The sequence below is a fragment of the Scyliorhinus canicula genome, chromosome 15 (assembly GCF_902713615.1).
Source record: "Scyliorhinus canicula chromosome 15, sScyCan1.1, whole genome shotgun sequence".
Lineage (NCBI taxonomy): Eukaryota > Metazoa > Chordata > Chondrichthyes > Carcharhiniformes > Scyliorhinidae > Scyliorhinus > Scyliorhinus canicula.
Window position 1 is genome coordinate 78,015,222 of NC_052160.1, and position 18,045 is coordinate 78,033,266.

The 18,045-nt window shown below is 45.8% G+C and overlaps 1 protein-coding gene across 1 annotated transcript in view; it reads right to left on the bottom strand.

The window, feature by feature from the left end:
- The window catches only part of LOC119978372 (lysine-specific demethylase 5B-like), a 425,856-nt gene that overhangs the window by 35,106 nt on the left and 372,705 nt on the right, over positions 1–18,045 (bottom strand). The window contains exons 19-20 of the mRNA XM_038819962.1: positions 8,622–9,131; positions 3,061–3,175 (exon numbers count right to left, since the gene is read on the bottom strand). Coding sequence (XP_038675890.1) covers positions 3,061–3,175; positions 8,622–9,131 — 625 coding nt within the window. The remainder of the gene's footprint in view (positions 1–3,060; positions 3,176–8,621; positions 9,132–18,045) is intronic.

An 18,045-nucleotide genomic window follows, 5' to 3' on the forward strand; every position in this document is an offset into this window, starting at 1 on the left:
GGCCGGCGTGGTGTCCCCCTGAGGGTTCAGTGTGGTAACGTTAATGGAGGGAGAGGGGACTGAGAGGGAGCGGCGCCACCTCGGAACAAACCTCCCCCAGTTGTTGGAGGTGGGAGAGGAGGAGCTCCGTAAGTAGGGCGGGACATTGGACAATATGACCCTCTCACCGGTGGGCTCAAGAGGGTCCACCGACACGTAGGTCCCGTCCACCGTGTGCCCCTTTTAAAGGGCGAGGTGGACTGCCTCTATGGTGACGGTGGGGTGAGTGTAGCACTTCACGCCCAGCTTTTGGGTCAGCAACCGGCAAGGTGGCGGGACTGTGGGAGCAGTGGAGGCTGAAGAGGCCACCACCCCGGCATAAATTTCTGAGACTCCTGTGAAGCTGAAGGGTGAGAGGATTGGGGAGTATAGGCAGATCCGCAGACCGGGAGGGGGCCCAACAAAAACACATACTACCACCCTAGGTCGACCACACCGATGTAAGTGGCGCTGGTTCGCGAGGTCTTGGGCTCAAGTAGGGTTCAGCAAAAACACAGTCCGTGCTCCCATTCTGGAACGATCACCTAATGGAATCATCTCCTCCCTGCAGAAAGAAGCCACTGATGTATGGGGTCTTCAGCCGGGAGGGGCTCAGCAACCACATTGTCCACTTGATCACCCTATCCCAGAACAAACACACCGGATAGAATAAGGAAGGCTTTGTCCTTGCTGAAGGAAGTAGTTATCAGGTGGGAGAACTGGGCCGGGGAGGGCCAGGCCCTCAGCCTGGGAGGGGCCCAGCAAACAAGCAGGCCCAAGGGCTTTACTCCCACCTTGCTGTTGAGTCGCCTTCTTGTTGTCCTTCTCTCCTCTCTCCTTCCTTCCCTCACCTCTTTCTCCAGGCAGCTCAGCAGCAACTAGCACTGGAAACAGGCAGCAAACAGAGTAAAGCAGCAGCAACAGAGACAGAGAGATCAGCAACAGCAGCAGCCACTCTCCACCACAGCAACAACCTCACAACTCCAAAGTCTGCACTGGGAGTACCGGCTTCGGATTGGCCATGTGAAATTGCCCCTGAATTGGGAAAAAATAATTGGGTTAACTCTAAATTTATTTTAAAAAAGAGAAACCATGCTGAACATTAAGTGCCCTGCAAGAGTATTTACATCATTTTTGGAAGGATTCTTGAAGGCTTCAAAGTTCAACTAGACACAACTATACTGTGAAATACTGGTGTGGTGGTTGTCATACTGATATGAGAAAATAACAACACAGGCAATTTTTATGTTCTTAAATACAGGATTAGGAATGGGATGTTTTTGTTACTCGTCTCCAATTATTAACTCGATACTGCACGCAGGAGGGGCAAGTGAAAATTCCCCATCCTTTCCACCAATGGGCAGAAAGGCTTCCGATTAACTCCCTTTGTAATGAACCCTCTTGTGAATCCTCGTTGGACTCGTTTCCATTTTAATTCCTGTTTTTTTGGCTGTTATAATCGCTGCACCGGGGCATTGCTGGGGTCTATATCTTTAATTTAAAAAAAAAAGAGGAACAGGATATACTGACATCAGTGGTGACACGTTTTGATAGACTTGGCTGACAGTCAATAGGCTACTTTTATATCCCGGGACGCTCAAATTCTCGATGCAGATTGATCCGGATTATTCCAGAATGTGCTGCTGGTGACTCTGTGTTTTTGCTTTCAGTTTTGTTTGGGAACTGCAGAGCTGAGCAGAATCCTTTTTGAGTCTCTCTCCCAGAAGAGGGGAATTCGCTCTCAAATGTTAGCTGGAACTCCCTTCAAGTACATAGGGCAGATAGTTAGTACTCAAAACCTGAAGACAGAACTGGGAAAGGGGAACTTTCCAGATTCCGCTCCTATTAAAGATACCAAGCTTCTCGAAGACCAAACAGAGCAGTTAGTACTCAAAACCTGAAGACAGAGCTGGGGAAGGAGAACCTTCCGGATTCCTCTCCCATTAAAGATACCAGACTACTCGAAGAACTCGTGAAAACTGCTGCTCTGATATTTTGCTTAACTGAGACAAGCTGTTGGTGAGCCTTCTGAAGCTGACCACTTATCAGAAACTGAGCAGTCCTGAAGTGCATCTTTCATAGGTAAGGCTCAATCCAACACAAGTTAAGAGTGTGTCCCCAGAGGGGATCCCACAGCAGGGGAGTTAGGCCTGAGTGGTCCAGCTTGAAGATCCAAACCAACCGACGGTTCAACACCTCGCATTCTGAAGGGATCACCGCTACAAAGACCTCAACCCCAGTAACGAAGATCTCCAAATCCGAGTTTTTCTAGCATTTTCTGTTTTTATTTCAGATTTCCAGCTTCTGTAGTAGTTTCAATTATTCCAATTATTCTTCATGTTTGTGGTATGTATACTTAGTAACCTTTTATTTCCCTGGATACTGGTAGCAATGCAATCATACATGAAATTGATGGAATGATGAAAGAATGTGGCTTAGTTGAATGCCTACTGTTGCCTTTCACATGCATGACACTAGTAGTTTTGAGAGAAATCTGGATACCTTCTGCATATTCTCAACAGTCCTGGCTACAGGAGCCCAGTATTAGTAATTGAACATTAGGTCTACTACATTTCTTTGAAAGCAGCTCTACTTTCCGCTATCATCGCTACTATTACCGCCACCCTCCTTGTCACCCCATCACCATACAATACTGTACACTGTAACAAGTACAGGTAGGTATATGTACTGGACCCCATATCTGGAAGCACGGGACCAGACTTGTGCCAGATTTGGGGTCCTAGTGCATAATAAATTAAATCAAGTATGAAAATTAAAGAACAGAAGGGTTTTGTTCAAATTTCTACCCAGCGCACCAGCTTCGAATGTAGCTAGTTTTCACGTCCTTCCAGATTTTGGGACGGAGTACACTTTTGCAAATGTGTCAGGCAGGAAGGAAAAAAAGGAAGTTCGTAGTTTTGAATTTAGTTTTTTTAGTGGGTCAGATTGATGAAAATGTGAGACTGAAGACCCAGAAGATATAGCATGATGTCTCTGCTGGAAAAATATGTTAAATTCTCACTTGATAATAGAAGTACAAACCTTGAGCTGGAATGCAGGTCTGCCATGAAGGTCTGTATCCTACCATCGTCTCCTTTTCAAATGGATTACTATTACAAACTTCAGTAAAAAACTCACTCTCATTGCCAGAATTCACCTGAATGGAAAATGGATAGTGTGAATTAATGTTCAGCTAGGCTGTGGATGTTGGGGCAGGGAAGAAAGTGAAAACATTGGGTAATCATATCATATAATTTGACAGCAGTTATAAAACATTAACTTCGCTTCTCTCTCCCACTGACGCTGCCAGACCTGCTGAATATTTCCACATTTTCTGTTTTTATTCCAAATTTCTAGCATCTTCAGTGTTTTGCTTTTGTAACTGCTTTTGTACCCGATCCGCCTCATTTTCTGACCCTTCAAATAATGTGATTCAATTATTCATTATTCTCAAAATGGCCACTCATGGAAATCATGTTTTTTGTGGTCAGATACCATTTGGATATGAAGTGCATTAAGACAGTGGTTGCCATCTATAATGACTTGTGACCGATCCGGCTGGAGGATTCAATTGGAGAATTGCGCAACACTGGGATTAGAATTCCCAATTAGATGGAGGATGACGGATCGCCCAAAAAACAGATTTGGCGGCCATTGCTATGCTCCATTTCCTGCCAGCGGCCGCAGCGCGCTACCCACCACCACCGGCAGGTAAGTTAAACATGCATATGCAAAGCTTTGACAAAGAGTCATCGGACTCGAAATGTTAGCTCTTTTCTCTCCCTACAGTTGCTGCCAGACTTGCTGAGATTTTCCAGCATTTTCCCTTTCGTTTCAGATTCCAGCATCTGCAGTAATTTGCTTTTACTCTGTGTAAAACATTTGCCTCGTATATCTCCTATAAACTTTCCCCATTGCACCTTAAACTTCTGTCCCCTAGAAATTGACTTTTCCACCCTGGGAAAAGTGTCTGACTATTCACTCAGTCTCTCTAATGCAACCATCTCATTCCAGGAATCCGTCCAGTAAACTAACATTGCACTCCCTCTTAAGGCAGATGCATCATTCCAAATTGAAAAAGATCAAAACTGTACATCGTACTCTGTGTGGGTCTCACCAAAGTCCCTATATACAAGCCAGAATGTTCCCCCTCCCCTCCACTATGATGCTCCAAACCCCTTGTTGGGAACTTTTTGGTGCAAAGTTGGCCAAGTGCAGCCCTGGCATGGTGAACCCTAAGGGTTATGGGTGGTTAAGGGGATCAGGATAATGATGAAGCGCCCCTCTGCCGCTGTCAGGCTTCCGGGAGGTGGGGGGGGTTCATCTTCCATCTCACATTAATGCTCTTTTATTTTTCCCTTCTCCCTCCCTCTGCATGTGTATGTCTTGTGTGTGTTTAGGTGGAGGGTGAGATAGCAAAGGAGGGGGGGGGGGGGGGGGTGTGTTTGTGTGTGTGTGAAAGAGTAGAAGATTATCTGGCTGCTATTCTAGTATAAGTATTGCATGCCTTATGTCTATAGTTGTTAAAAATAAACAGTTGTTGTTTTTCACTTACAAATATGGTTCCTGTAAGTCACTGGAACAGACCAGGGCCAAAGATCTCGGAAACTTTACAAGAATTATTGATTAACTCACTTGTATTGGGTCACTGGATCTGTGGGGCTGGTACTGACCACACACTAGCCCAAGGTGTTGTAACAATGGTTAAGGAATGAGACTTGTATCAGGGCCCCGGTCTCAGCGCCAGCGGAGACCAGTCCCAATTCACCACTGGCGGGAGCTCCGAAACGGAGAATCCGGCATGATGTTATCACTGCAGCCTTCCTGATATGGTAGATAATATGTTGGACTGGGAGGATCTGGCATCATACATACATACAAATTAGGGAGAATAGGACACTCAGTCCCTTGAACCTGATTCAATAAGATCATGGGCGGCACAATGGCACAGTAGTTAGCACTGCTGCCTCACAGCTCCGGGGTCCCAGGTTCAATTTCGGCCTCGGGTGACTGTCTGTGAGAGTTTGCACTTTCTCCCCGTTTCTGCGTGAGTGCTCCGGTTTCCTCCCACTGTCCAAAGATGCGCAGGTTAGGTGGCTTGGCCATACTAAATTGCCCCTCAAGTGTCCAAAAGATAAGGTGGTGTTGCTGGTTTACGGGGATAGGGTGGAGGCGTGTTCTTAAGGGTGCTTTTTCCAAGGGCCAGTGCAGATGCAGAATCTATGGGCCGAATGGCCTCCTTCTGCACTGTAAATTCTATGAATTTATGGCTGATTTGACTGTAATCTCAATGCATTCAGCTGTCCTAATCACTATTCCAGTTGGCTGTGGGTTACACAATAAGTGGTTTATCTCTGTGGCAACAACTCTCATGAAGGTGAGAAAGCTCTTGTGAGATTCAAATATGTGTGACAGTTTCTATAAAAATACAGCCCTATGGGGGAAATGTCTCAGATATTGTTGCCTCTTGATTTGTAAATGCCATTCTTTATCTCAATGTGCATGGCTATCAGAATCCCTATGGGACTACCTTTGCTTCCAGGGACGGCAAGGTGGCATGGATTACTGTCAACACTCTCGAATTAGGTTCATGTATGAAGAATGTATTTTGGACAAAGTGCCATGTGGCAGCTGGTAACCATAGAACTGCAGCTTTGCACGGACGCGAGGCAGGAATAAATAGGCACTCAAAGAGAGAATTATTGATGTTTTGGACAGACCTGGTTTGTGGAGACTTGAGTTACTGATGGAGAAGTTCAGCTAAATAGTGAGCCCAATAATATTAAAGTTACTGCATAATGGTTCAAGGAATAACCTGGTTACTAGCAGCTGGACTTACAAGAGACTCCAGAATCTGTCTTTGAAGGATAGAGGGAAACCAGGTTTTCATTGCTTATCAAGCCATAGAGCAGGGAAGTGGAATTAACTGGATTGCTTTTCAGAAGAGTTGGCGCAGAATATAGGTGAGTGGCTTCTGTATGTGCTATGCAGTGATTGATAGAGAACAACAAGATGATGTGATTCATTCAGGAAGTTATTCAGTATAGATTCAAATTAGAGGAGATAGATAGATAGTACTGACTTATGATTGGAGGAAGGTCATTGATGTTAAGAGGAAAGCCATCTGGGAATTAGTAAATGAACCTTCAGATACAATTAGTTTTCTCTCCAAATGACTTTCTACACACGGAGAGAAATCTGTATACTGGGCCCCATGCAAAAGGGTTTGGACAGAGTTCCTTGCACTGCGTATTGTCAGTATAAAATGGAGCGTATTGGGGATTCTGGGTCCCATCTACTTGAGTAGACTTCTTAATAGATTTTATGTTGTGCAATTGTTTAGGGCTTTTTAATTTCCAGTTAAATGTCACTCATTTGATGAGCCTGTATGAAATTGTGGGCAATTTTTATAGCTTTCTGTTTTCTTTCTCCCTTCATCCACTCCTGTCATTACTTTATTTAATAAGTATTGGTTGCTGCTGCCACTTCGTAGAAGAATCATAGAATCACTACAGTGCAGAAGGCCATTCAGCCCATTGAGTCTGCACCGACCCTCTGAAAGAGCACCCGACCTAGGCCCTGTCCCCACCCTATCCTCATAATCCAGAAACCCTACCTAACCATTGGACACTAAGGGCCAATTTAGCATGGCCAACCCACATAACCTGCACATCTTTGGACTGTGGGAGGAAACCGGAGCACCTGGAGGAAACCCACGTAGACATGAGGGGAATGTACAAACTCCACACAGACAGTGACCCAAGGCTGGAACTGAACCCGTGTCCCTAGTGTTAACCATTGTACCACCGTGCCGTCCCCAAGACTTTTTCTACTTTTTAGTGCGTTGAACAACTCAACATAGTCTAAGGAATCGATCTGGTATGTCATGTTCTATGGTTGAAATATAATTTCAGTCATACCTGAAGGAATAAAAACTACATGGACAGAAATCAGCAGAATGTGGCAACCCTGCACATGATCACAATCAACAAAATGTCTCGTGGACCGCACTCAGAACCCTGCACGTGGCCCCCAGGCAGCAGGTTGCCCACCATTCCTCTGAAGAGTGTACAACACCTCCGTTGCATACAACTTGTCAGGATAGGAGAAAAGCTTATTCCTAAATAGAGGATTTTCCCTCTCGCTCCGAATTCCTCCTAGTCTCCCCCCTGAACAATCTTTCTCATTTTGCTATTTTATCAATCCTGCCACAGTCTCTCAATTTATTGCTACTCCTAATTTGCAAACATGAATTTTGCATATAGACTCATCAGACATTTTCTTTTCACGCATTTTTTTTCTTCCAGAAACCTCAAACTACGGAGCTCCTCACACCCCATGTCATCAGGCTTTTGAAGTCCAATTTGGAAACCAGTCAATCAGCCTTGGTCCTTCACCTGGGTTTTTCAGTTACAACTTCTGGATTACAAAACCCAAAATTGGAATGCTTACAGGATTTAATATTGTTAAACTTCGTAGAATTTTATAAAGATCAATGGCAAATGGGAAGGCAGACCCTTAAACTCAATCTCCAAGTTACAAAAAGAGCTGCCGTTGAAATAAATAGTTTAGAATAATTGTACTTTCCAGGTACCTGCAACTGCTACCACCTGGAAAGACATGGGCACCAGATGCATGGGAACACCACCACAGACAAGTTCCACATCAAACTACACACCAACCTTACTTGGAACTATATCACCATTCCTTTACTGTTGCTGGTTCAAAATCCTGGAACTCCTTTTCTAACAACACTGTTGGTGTTCTTACAACACATGGACTGCTGTGGATCATGAAGGCAGCATACCATCACCTTCTAAAGGGCAATTAGGGGTGGGCTAATAATGCTAGCACTGCCAGCGACACCGTTATCCCATGAACAAATTTTTTGAGAAGTAGAGAGTAATGATACATTTTTCAGGTTGGCAAGCTGTAATTAGTGGAGTTCCACAGTGCTGTGACCTCACCTATTTTCAATTTACATCAATGATTTGGAGTGGTTAGGGTGTGGAATGGTCTGCCTGCTGTGATAGTGGAGTCGGACACTTTAGGAACTTTCAAGCGGTTATTGGATGGGCACATGGAGCACACCAGAATGACAGGGATAGCTTGATCTTGGTTTTGGACAATACTCGGCACAACATCGAGGGTCGAAGGCCCTGTTCTGTGCTGTACTGTTCTATGTTGCTAAGGGCAGCAGGGTAGCATGGTGGTTAGCATAAATGCATGGTGGTTAGCATAAATGCTTCACAGCTCCAGGGTCCCAGGTTCGATTCCCGGCTGGGTCACTGTCTGTGTGGAGTCTGCACGTCCTCCCCCTGTGTGCGTGGGTTTCCTCCGGGTGCTCCGGTTTCCTCCCACAGTCCAAAGATGTGCGGGTTAGGTGGATTGGCCATGCTAAATTGCCCGTAGTGTCCTAATAAAAGTAAGGTTAAGGGGGGGGTGTTGGGTTATGGGTATAGGGTGGATACGTGGGTTTGAGTAGGGTGATCATGGCTCGGCACAACATTGAGGGCCGAAGGGCCTGTTCTGTGCTGTACTGTTCTATGTTCTATGTAAGGGAATGGCGTAACTCCAAAGTACTTACTTAACTCTGGTCTCACCTGCAAGTTACCTTCAGCCACTCGTTTCTCTTGTTCAGTTGCAGCCATTTGTTTTGAGATTCCCTGGCAAGTCTGGATTGCTACTTGCGAGGTCATTCGGGCGAAGCGTAGTTCATCTCTGCTGAGAAGTTGCTTTGTCCGATGTTGCCAGTTCATAGCTCGTTCAAAAACATAATTTAATGCTTCACCCTCTGATAATTTGACAGGGATCTTTTGTAGTGTCGACAGCAGTGGAAGCATTTGCTCAAATGACGGTTTTTCTGATCGCAGACAGAGTGGGCAGAGCCAGGGCAGCTCCCCATGGTGAACATTCACTGTTGAGACACAGCTGCTGTGGAACCAGTCTTTGCAAAGCTCACACTGCAGCATGGAGCTAGTTGCAGCCTTCTTACAAACACACACCTTAGTTTCCATACACTCTGCATCAGAGAGCAATTTAATGGAGTTTGCTGTTTGGAGGGAGCGAAATAATTCCATTTCCTTCAGTCTGGCTTCATCGAAAGTTGCTACCTATAAATCAGAAAACAAATTACGTCTGCATGACATTCTGATACAAGATGATTTCTCACTGATCAGCTACATCATAGCAATCAGCATTTCCACCATCATCAGGCTTACTTCATGTAATTACCCCACCCCAACATCAAAATTTGAATCCTCTTTTTGAAAGTGAAATAACAAAACAATACAGTAGATTCCACTTCCTGGGTACCAGCTCAAAACGAAAGGACTCTGATGACAGGGCTATGCTTACACAAGTGAACAGAACACAACAGAAACCAAAGTAGTTTTGGGCTACAAGGTAGCACAAGTGATTAGCACTGTAGCTTCACAGCGCCAGGGTCTCAGGTTCGATTCCCTGCTGGGTCACTGTCTATGCGGAGTCTGCACGTTCTCCCCGTGTCTGCGTGGGTTTCCTCCGGGTGCTCCGGTTTCCTCCCACAGTCCAAAGATGTGCAGGTTAGGTGGATTGGCCATGCTAAATTGCCCTTAGTGTCCAAAAGATTAGGAGGGGTTATTGGGTTACGGGGATAGAGTCGAAGTGAGAGCTTAAGTGGGTCGGTGCATACTCGATGGGCGGAATGGCCTCGTTCTGCACTGTACGTTCTATGTTCTAGTTGAGCAGCACATTCATTTAATTGCCAGCTCTTGATTAGAGCCATATTCACAACTAATCCCACTATTTTGTTCTCTTCCACCTTCTTCTGCTTCAACTATATATCCAATTAAAGGGATCAAAGGATATGAGGGGAAAGCAGGAACAGGTTACTGAATTGGGTGATCAACCATGATCATAATGAATGGTAGTGCAGACACGAAGGGCTGAATGCTTACTCCTGTTTTCTACGCTTCTGTAAATGAACTAGCAAGATTACAATGAGCGTGGACAGGGTGGATGGGGAACAGTTGTTCCCCTGTGTTGAATGGTCAGTCTTCAAGGTACACAAGTTCAAGGTGAGGGGCAGGAGGTTAGGGGGGATTTGAGGAAAAACCCTTTTAACCAGAGGGTGGTGATGGTTTGGAATGCACTGTCTAGGAGGATGGTAGAGGCGTGTTGCCTCACATCCTTTAAAAAGTACCTAGATGAGTACTTGGCACATCATAACATTCGAGGCTATGGGCCAAGTGCTGGCAAATACACAGTGCCACAGTGGTTAGCACTGCTGCCTCAGCTTCAGGATCCCAAGTTCAATTACAGCCTTGGGTGACTGTCTGTGTGGAGTTTGCACTATCTCCCCGTGTTTGCGTGGTTTTCCTCCGGGTGCTCCGATTTCCTCTCTCAGTCCAAAGATGTGCAGGTTAGGTGGATTGGCCATGCTAAATTGCCCCTTAGTTTCCAAAAGGTTAGGTGGGGTTACGGGGATAGGGTGGAGGCATATGGTGCTCTTTCCAAGGGCTGGTGTAGACCTAATGAACCGAATGGTCTCCACCTGCACTGTAAATTCTATGAAATGGGATTAGATAGACAAGTCAGGTGCTTTTCATGTGTCAGTGCAGACATGATGGACGAAGGGTCTCTTCTGCACTATATTATTCTGTGATTCTGTGAATCAATGGTGGCAAAGCATTCCAAGCTCAAACAATACTGCACTATAAATGTCTCTGAAACATACCGTGATATTTATATATCACTCACCAGAGAAAATAGTGAAAGGCTATCAAAATTGCATCATTTAAAAAACCTGTTAATCTCCATTTAGCCTCTCTGTTTCATATATTTCTGATAAGATAAGTCCTATTTTAAGTTTCCCCGTTTTAACATCGTTGATGCAACGGGACCCTTAATCACGCTTAGGGTTGGGATTTCAGTTGTTGTGTCATTTTGTGCCGGGCTGACATACAGTGTGACCTAATAGGTGCCGTTTTGGAGTGGACTTACCCACTCGTTGCCCCTCCTGCCTGCCTCCCCTCCCGCAGTCAACCTGCTCACTGATTCTCCCACTCCCTTCCTCTCCCACTCACTGATCACTTCACCCTCTACCCATCCTGCTCCCCAACCCTCCCATTGCACGCTTCTCTCTCCCCGGCCAACACGATTGCTGGCTTTCTCACTTCCCTATCTTCCTGCTCGTTGCTTCTCTACCATTCACCGCTTCTCTCCCTGACCTTTCCACTTTCAGCTGCTCTTGCCCCTCCCTCTCCCACCGCCGTTCCTCTCTCAAGCCCTCGCTCAGATTATATTTGTAATTTGTTTTTCAACTTATGACATCATCCTGGTGGAAGCCATGTTATGACTTTCATGTCTCTTTTATAATGGGGTACCCAAAGCTTGTGGAATGAAGTGATGAAAGTCTGGTTGAAGTATTAGTTGAATCTGGTTGAAGTTAAGTTTTATATAAAACTCATTTTCACTTCTTTACACATACTCCATGTAGATTTACAAAACTCAAGATTCTAATGGGCTTTAAAGGTTTAGCTTGCTGGTCTTTTGGGGAATTATGCATTGAACCCATTGAGTGTATAGGCCCATTTCTACTTTAATTCTCTTATTGTTTATGACCTCCCACCTCATGGGAGATACCTTATCAAATGCCCTCAGAAAATCCATCAATTCTAAACATCCTACATTTTCTATTCAATTGGTCAAAATATTTAAACTTGTCAAGCAAAGCTTCCCTTTAACACACCTGTGCTAATTGTCCTGGGTGACCCCATGCATTTCTAAACATTCACTAATTTTACTTCAAATTATAGATTTCCTCACAACAGGTTGGGACCATTCTTGACAAAGAGTATTACATTGGCAGTATTACATGTCACAATTTGCATCCCCTGCCTCAATCACCCACCAACGTCTTTCAAACATGTAGGATGCAAGTTATGAGGACAAGATGATTTATCCACCTTGATCTATTGTTTAACATAGAATTCCTACAGTGCAGAAACAGGCCATTCGGCCCATCGTGTCTGCACCGACCCATTGAAAGAGCACCCTTCATTGCAGTGTTAATATGAGCTGACTTGTGACAATAAAGATTATTATTCTTATTATTTGTAAAAACCTCCCCATTTATCCATCGTCCATAACTCCCTCAGGAATGGCTCTATGTTCTCCCATCGTTAAAATCACTTTTCATCATTGTCCAGTACATTGCAAGAGTTGTGATACTGCCCTCTTTGCTGGGGAGGTATAAAATGTCTGCAACATGGTTGCTGACAATTGAGTCCATGTTTGATTCTAATAATTAAAAATAATTTTTTTTTTGAGTGCTACAGTGAGAGTTTGGTGACTGAGGGAGTCTAAGGGTTCATTTTTATTTAAAGTCTAGTATTTCTTTTATTTAGTTAATTAACTTAAAAGTTACTGTTTGGTCTATAAGAAGGTGAATTTTGAATCAGCTTTAAACAAGGTTCTACTTGTACTTACTTGCAGCTGGAGCTTGTTAATTAGTTAATTGCATTAGGCCAGTTTTCAGGGGCTAGAGTCACAGCATAAATAGGAGCTAGTTACAGTGCAGACTTTGTTTGCACTGGAGTGCTGAGCTTGTGGCATTTGAGTGCTACAGTGAGAGTTTGGTGACTGAGGGAGTGCTGAGCTTGTGGCATTTGAGTGCTACAGTGAGAGTTTGGTGACTGAGGGAGTGCTGAGCTTGTGGCATTTGAGTGCTACAATGAGAGTTTGGTGACTGAGGGAGTTAGGTGAGGAGGGAGTAAGGTGCTCTTTCCATATCATTTCCTATATTTATCAAAGAGCGTGAAGGGAGCCAGGAGTTTAGAGTACAGCTGACTGGAAGCAGAGTCGGAGGGCGGAGGTCCAGTTGGTCCACGGGGCAGCTAATTCTGTAAAGTAAGAGGGGATGGAGGCTAGGGCAGTTGCATGCTCCTCCTGTAGGATGTGGGTGGTGAGGGAAACCACTGGTGTCCCCGCTGACTATACCTGCGGGAAGTGCACCCAACTCCAGCTCCTCAGAGACCGTGTTAAGGTGCTGGAGATCGAGCTGGATGAACTTCGTATCATCCGGGAGGCAGAGGGGGTTATCGAGAAGAGTTACAGGGAGGTAGCCACGCCAAAGGTAGTGGACAAGAGTAGCTGGGTTACAGTCAGGGGAAAGAAAACTAACAGGCACAGTGCAGGGATCCCTCGTGGCCGTTCCCCTTCAAAACAAGTATACCATTTTGGATGCTGTTGGGGGGGATGACCTACCGGGGGAAGGCCCCAGCTGTCAGGTCTCTGGCACTGAGTCTGGCTCTGGGGCTCAGAAGGGAAGGGGGAGCATAGAAAAGCAATAGTAATAGGAGATTCAATGGTTAGGGGAATAGATAGGAGATTCTGTGGTCGCGAGCGAGACTCCCGAAAGGTATGTTGCCTCCCGGGTGCCAGGGCCAGGGATGTCTCGGATCGTGTCTTCATGATCCTGAAGGGGGAGGGTGAGCAGCCAGAAGTCGTGGTGCACATTGGTACCAACGACGTAGGTAGGGCAAGGGGTGTGGAGGCAATAAACAAGTTTAGGGAGTTAGGCTGGAAGTTAAATGCCAGGACAGACAGAGTTGTCATCTCTGGTTTGTTGCCGGTGCCACGTGATAGCGAGGCTAGGAATAGGGAGAGAGTGCAGTTCAACACGTGGCTGCAGGAACGGTGCAGGAGTATTTCGGGTATTTGGATAATTGGAGTGCATTCTGGGGAAGGTGGGACCTGTACAAGCAGGACAGGTTGCATCTGAACCAGAGGGGCACCAATATCCTGGGGGGGAGGTTTTCTAGTAGTCTGTGGCAAGCAGACGGGGTTTGTGAGAGGGAGGCAGCTCTTTTCAAACATTAGGAGGGTATTAGAACATAGAACATAGAACAGTACAGCACAGAACAGGCCCTTCGGCCCTCGATGTTGTGCCGAGCCATGATCACCCTACTCAAACCCACGTATCCACTCTATACCCGTAACCCAACAACCCCCCCCCCCCCCCCCCCCCCCCCCCCCCCCCCCCCCCCCTTAACCTTACTTTTTAGGACACTACGGGCAATTTAGCATGGCCAATCCACCTAACCCGCACATCTTTGGACTGGTATTGAATGTGGTTATGACACCAACGAAGGGGAAGGAAACAGAGGTGGCATTGGATGCTGAGAAGCATTTGACCGGGTAGAATGAGAGTACTTGATGGCAGTTCTGGAGCGGTTTGGGATTGGACCAAGATTTGTATAAAGCTACTGGATAAGGAGCCTAGGGCGAGTGTCTGCAAAAATAACATCAGCTCAGAATGCTTTCCTCTCCACCGTGGGACTAGGCAGAGATGTCCTATGGCCCCCCTGTTGTTTGCACTCACGAGTGAGCCATTGGTCATCGCGTTAAGACGTTTGAGGGATGGAAAGGGATAGTGCGGGTGGGGGGGGGAAATAAAGTATAGGATGTCCTTGTATGCCGATAATTTGCTGTTATAAGTGCCGGAACCGAGTGTGTCAATAAGGGGAATACTGGAGCTGCTTCGGGAGGTTGGGTCTTTCTCGGTTTACAAGTTAAATCGAGACAAAAGTGAATATTTTGTGGTGTCTCGGCCGGGGGTGGGGGCAGGGGTGGGGGGGCTGCCATTCCATAGGGCAGGCATTCACTTTAGATACCTGGGGGTGCAGGTTGCTCGGGATTGGGAGGGGGCTCCGTAGCTACAACTTTTCTGGTTTACTGGAGAGGGTGAAAGCTGATCTGGCAAGATGGGATGGTCTCCCTCTGTCACTGGCGGGTCAGGTACAGGCGGTTAAAATGCATGTGTTGATGTTATTACTGTTTATTTTCCAATGCCTGCCGATTTTCCTGCCAAAGGCATTTTTTCGAGAGATTGAATGAATGATTATCCCTTCAAGCAGAGAGATTTGGGTATGCATGTCCACCGATCACTGAAAGTGGCAACGCATATGGATAAGGTGGTCAAGAAGACATTCTGGCCTGCATCAGTCGGGGCATTGAATATAAAAGTTGGCAAGTCATGTTGCAGCTGTACAGGACCTTGGTTAGGCCTCATTTGGAATATTGTGCACAATTCTGGACGCCACACACCAACTGAAGGATGTGGATGCTTTGGAGAGGGTACAGAAGCGGTTTAATGAAAATGAAATGAAAATCGCTTATTGCCACAAGTAGGCTTTGAATAAAGTTACTGTGAAAAGCCCCTAGTCGCCACATTCCGGTGCCTGTTCGGGGATGTTGCCTGGTATGGAGGGCATTAGCTATGAGGAGAGGTTAGATAAACTCGGTCTGTTCTCACTGGAATGAGGAGGATGAGAGGTGACCTGATAGAGGTCGACAAGATTATGAGTGGCATGGACAGATGTTCTTTCAAAGGGTAGGAGAGTCAAGTACTGGGGGACTTAAATTTAAAGTGCATGGGGAAAAGTTTAGAACAGATGTGCACGGCAAGGCTTGTGCACAGAGGGTGTTAAATACATGGGACGCGCTGCGTGGGGAGGTGGTGGGAGCAGGTACGATAACAGCATTTAAGGGACATAAGTGCATAAGATTTTAGTTTAGGCAGGTACCATGGTCGGCACAGGCTCTGAGGGCCAAAGGGCCTGGTCCTGTGCTGTATTGTTCTTTGTTCATTGTTCTTTATGTTCTTCTGATCCTTACCATAAATAAACAGCCAAACATTGAGTGGAAACTCTTTAGATCAAATAGTTTGGATGGGGTAGTGTTTGTGCAGTGTGTCCAGGAAGCTTTTCTAACACAGTATGTAGATTGTCCGACCAGAGGGGAGGCCATATTGGATTTAGTACTTGGTAATGAACCAGGGCAGGTGATAGATTTGTTAGTGGGGGAGCATTTTGGAGGCAGTGAGCACAATTCTGTGACTTTCACTTTAGTTATGGAGAGGGATAGGTGCGTGCAACAGGGCAAGGTTTATAATTGGGGGAAGGGTAAATACAATGCCGTCAGACAAGAATTGAAGTGCAGAAGTTGGGAACATAGGCTGTCAGGAAAGGACACAAGTGAAATGTGGAACTTGTTCAAGGAACAGGTACTGCGTGTCTTTGATATGTATGTCCCTGTCAGGCAGGGAAGAGATGGTCGAGTGAGGGAACTATGGTTGACAAGAGAGGTTGAATGTCTTGTTAAGAGGAAAAAGGAGACTTATGTAAGGCTGAAGAAACAAGGTTCAGACAGGGCGCTGGAGGGATACAAGATAGCCAGGAGGGAACTGAAGAAAGGGGTTAGGAGAGCTAAGAGATGGCATGAAAAATATTTGGCAGGTAGGATTAAGGAAAACCCCAAGGCCTTTTACACATATGTGAGAAATATGAGAATGACTAGAGCGAGGGTAGGTCCGATTTAAGGACAGTAGCGGGAGATTGTGTATTGAGTCTGAAGAGATAGGAGAGGTCTTGAACAAGTATTTTTCTTCAGTATTTACAAACGAGAGGGGCTATATTGTTGGAGAGGACAGTGTGAAACAGACTGATAAGCTCGAGGAGATACTTGTCAGGAAGGAAGATGTGTTGCGCGTTTTGAAAAACTTGAGGATAGACAAGTCCCCCGGGCCTGATGGGATATATCCAAGGATTCTATGGGAAGCAAGAAATGAAATTGCAGAGCCGTTGGCAATGATCTTTTCGTCCTCACTGTCAACAGGGGTGGTACCAGAGGATTGGAGAGTGGTGAATGTCGTGCCCCTGTTCAAAAAAGGGAATAGGGATAACCCTGGGAATTACAGGCCAGTTAGTCTTACTTCAGTGGTAGGCAAAGTCATGGAAAGGGTACTGAGGGATAGGATTTCTGAGCATCTGGAAAGGCACTGCTTGATTAGGGATAGTCAGCACGGATTTGTGAGGGGTAGGTCTTGCCTTACAAGTCTTATTGACTTCTTTGAGGAGGTGACCAAGCATGTGGATGAAGGTAAAGCAGTGGATGTAGTGTACATGGATTTTAGTAAGGCATTTGAGGCTTGTAGGCTTGTGCAGAAAGTAAGGAGGCATGGGATAGTGGGAACTTTGGCCAGTTGGATAACAAACTGGCTAACCGATAGAAGACAGAGAGTGGTGGTGGATGGCAAATATTCAGCCTGGAGCCCAGTTATCAGTGGCGTACCGCAGGGATCAGTTCTGGGTCCTCTGCTGTTTGTGATTTTCATTAACGACTTGGATGAGGGAGTTGAAGGGTGGGTCAGTAAATTTGCAGATGATACGAAGATTGGTGGAGTTGTGGATAGTGAGGAGGGCTGTTGTCGGCTGCAAAGAGACATAGATAGAATGCAGAGCTGGGCTGAGAAGTGGTGAATGGAGTTTAACCCTGACAAGTGTGAGGTTGTCCATTTTGGAAGGACAAATATGAATGCGGAATACAGGGTTAACGGTAGGGTTCTTGGCAATGTGGAGGAGCAGAGAGATCTTGGGGTCTATGTTCATAGATCTTTGAAAGTTGCCACTCAAGTGGATAGAGCTGTGAAGAGAGCTGTGAAGAACGCCTATGGTTCATTAGCAGAGGGATTGAATTTAAGAGCCGTGAGGTGATGATGCAGCTGTACAAAACCTTCGTCAGGCCACATTTGGAGTACTGTGTGCAGTTCTGGTCGCCTCATTTTATGAAGCTTTGGAAAAGGTGCAAAGGAGATTTACTAGGATGTTGCCTGGAATAGAGAGTAGGTCATATGAGGAAAGGTTGAGGGTGCTAGGCCTTTTCTCATTAGAAAGGAGAAGGATGAGGGGCGACTTGATAGAGGTTTATAAGATGATTAGGGGAATAGATAGAGTAGACAGTCAGAGACTTTTTCCCCGGGTGGAACACACCATTACAAGGGGACATAAATTTAAGATAAATGGTGGAAGATATAGAGGGGACGTCAGAGGTAGGTTCTTTACCCAGAGAGTAGTGGGGGCATGGAATGCACTGCCTGTGGAAGTAGTTGAGTCGGAAATGTTAGGGACCTTCAAGCGGCTATTGGATAGGTACATGGATTAGGGTAGAATAATGGAGTGTAGGTTAACTTCTTAAGGGCAGCAC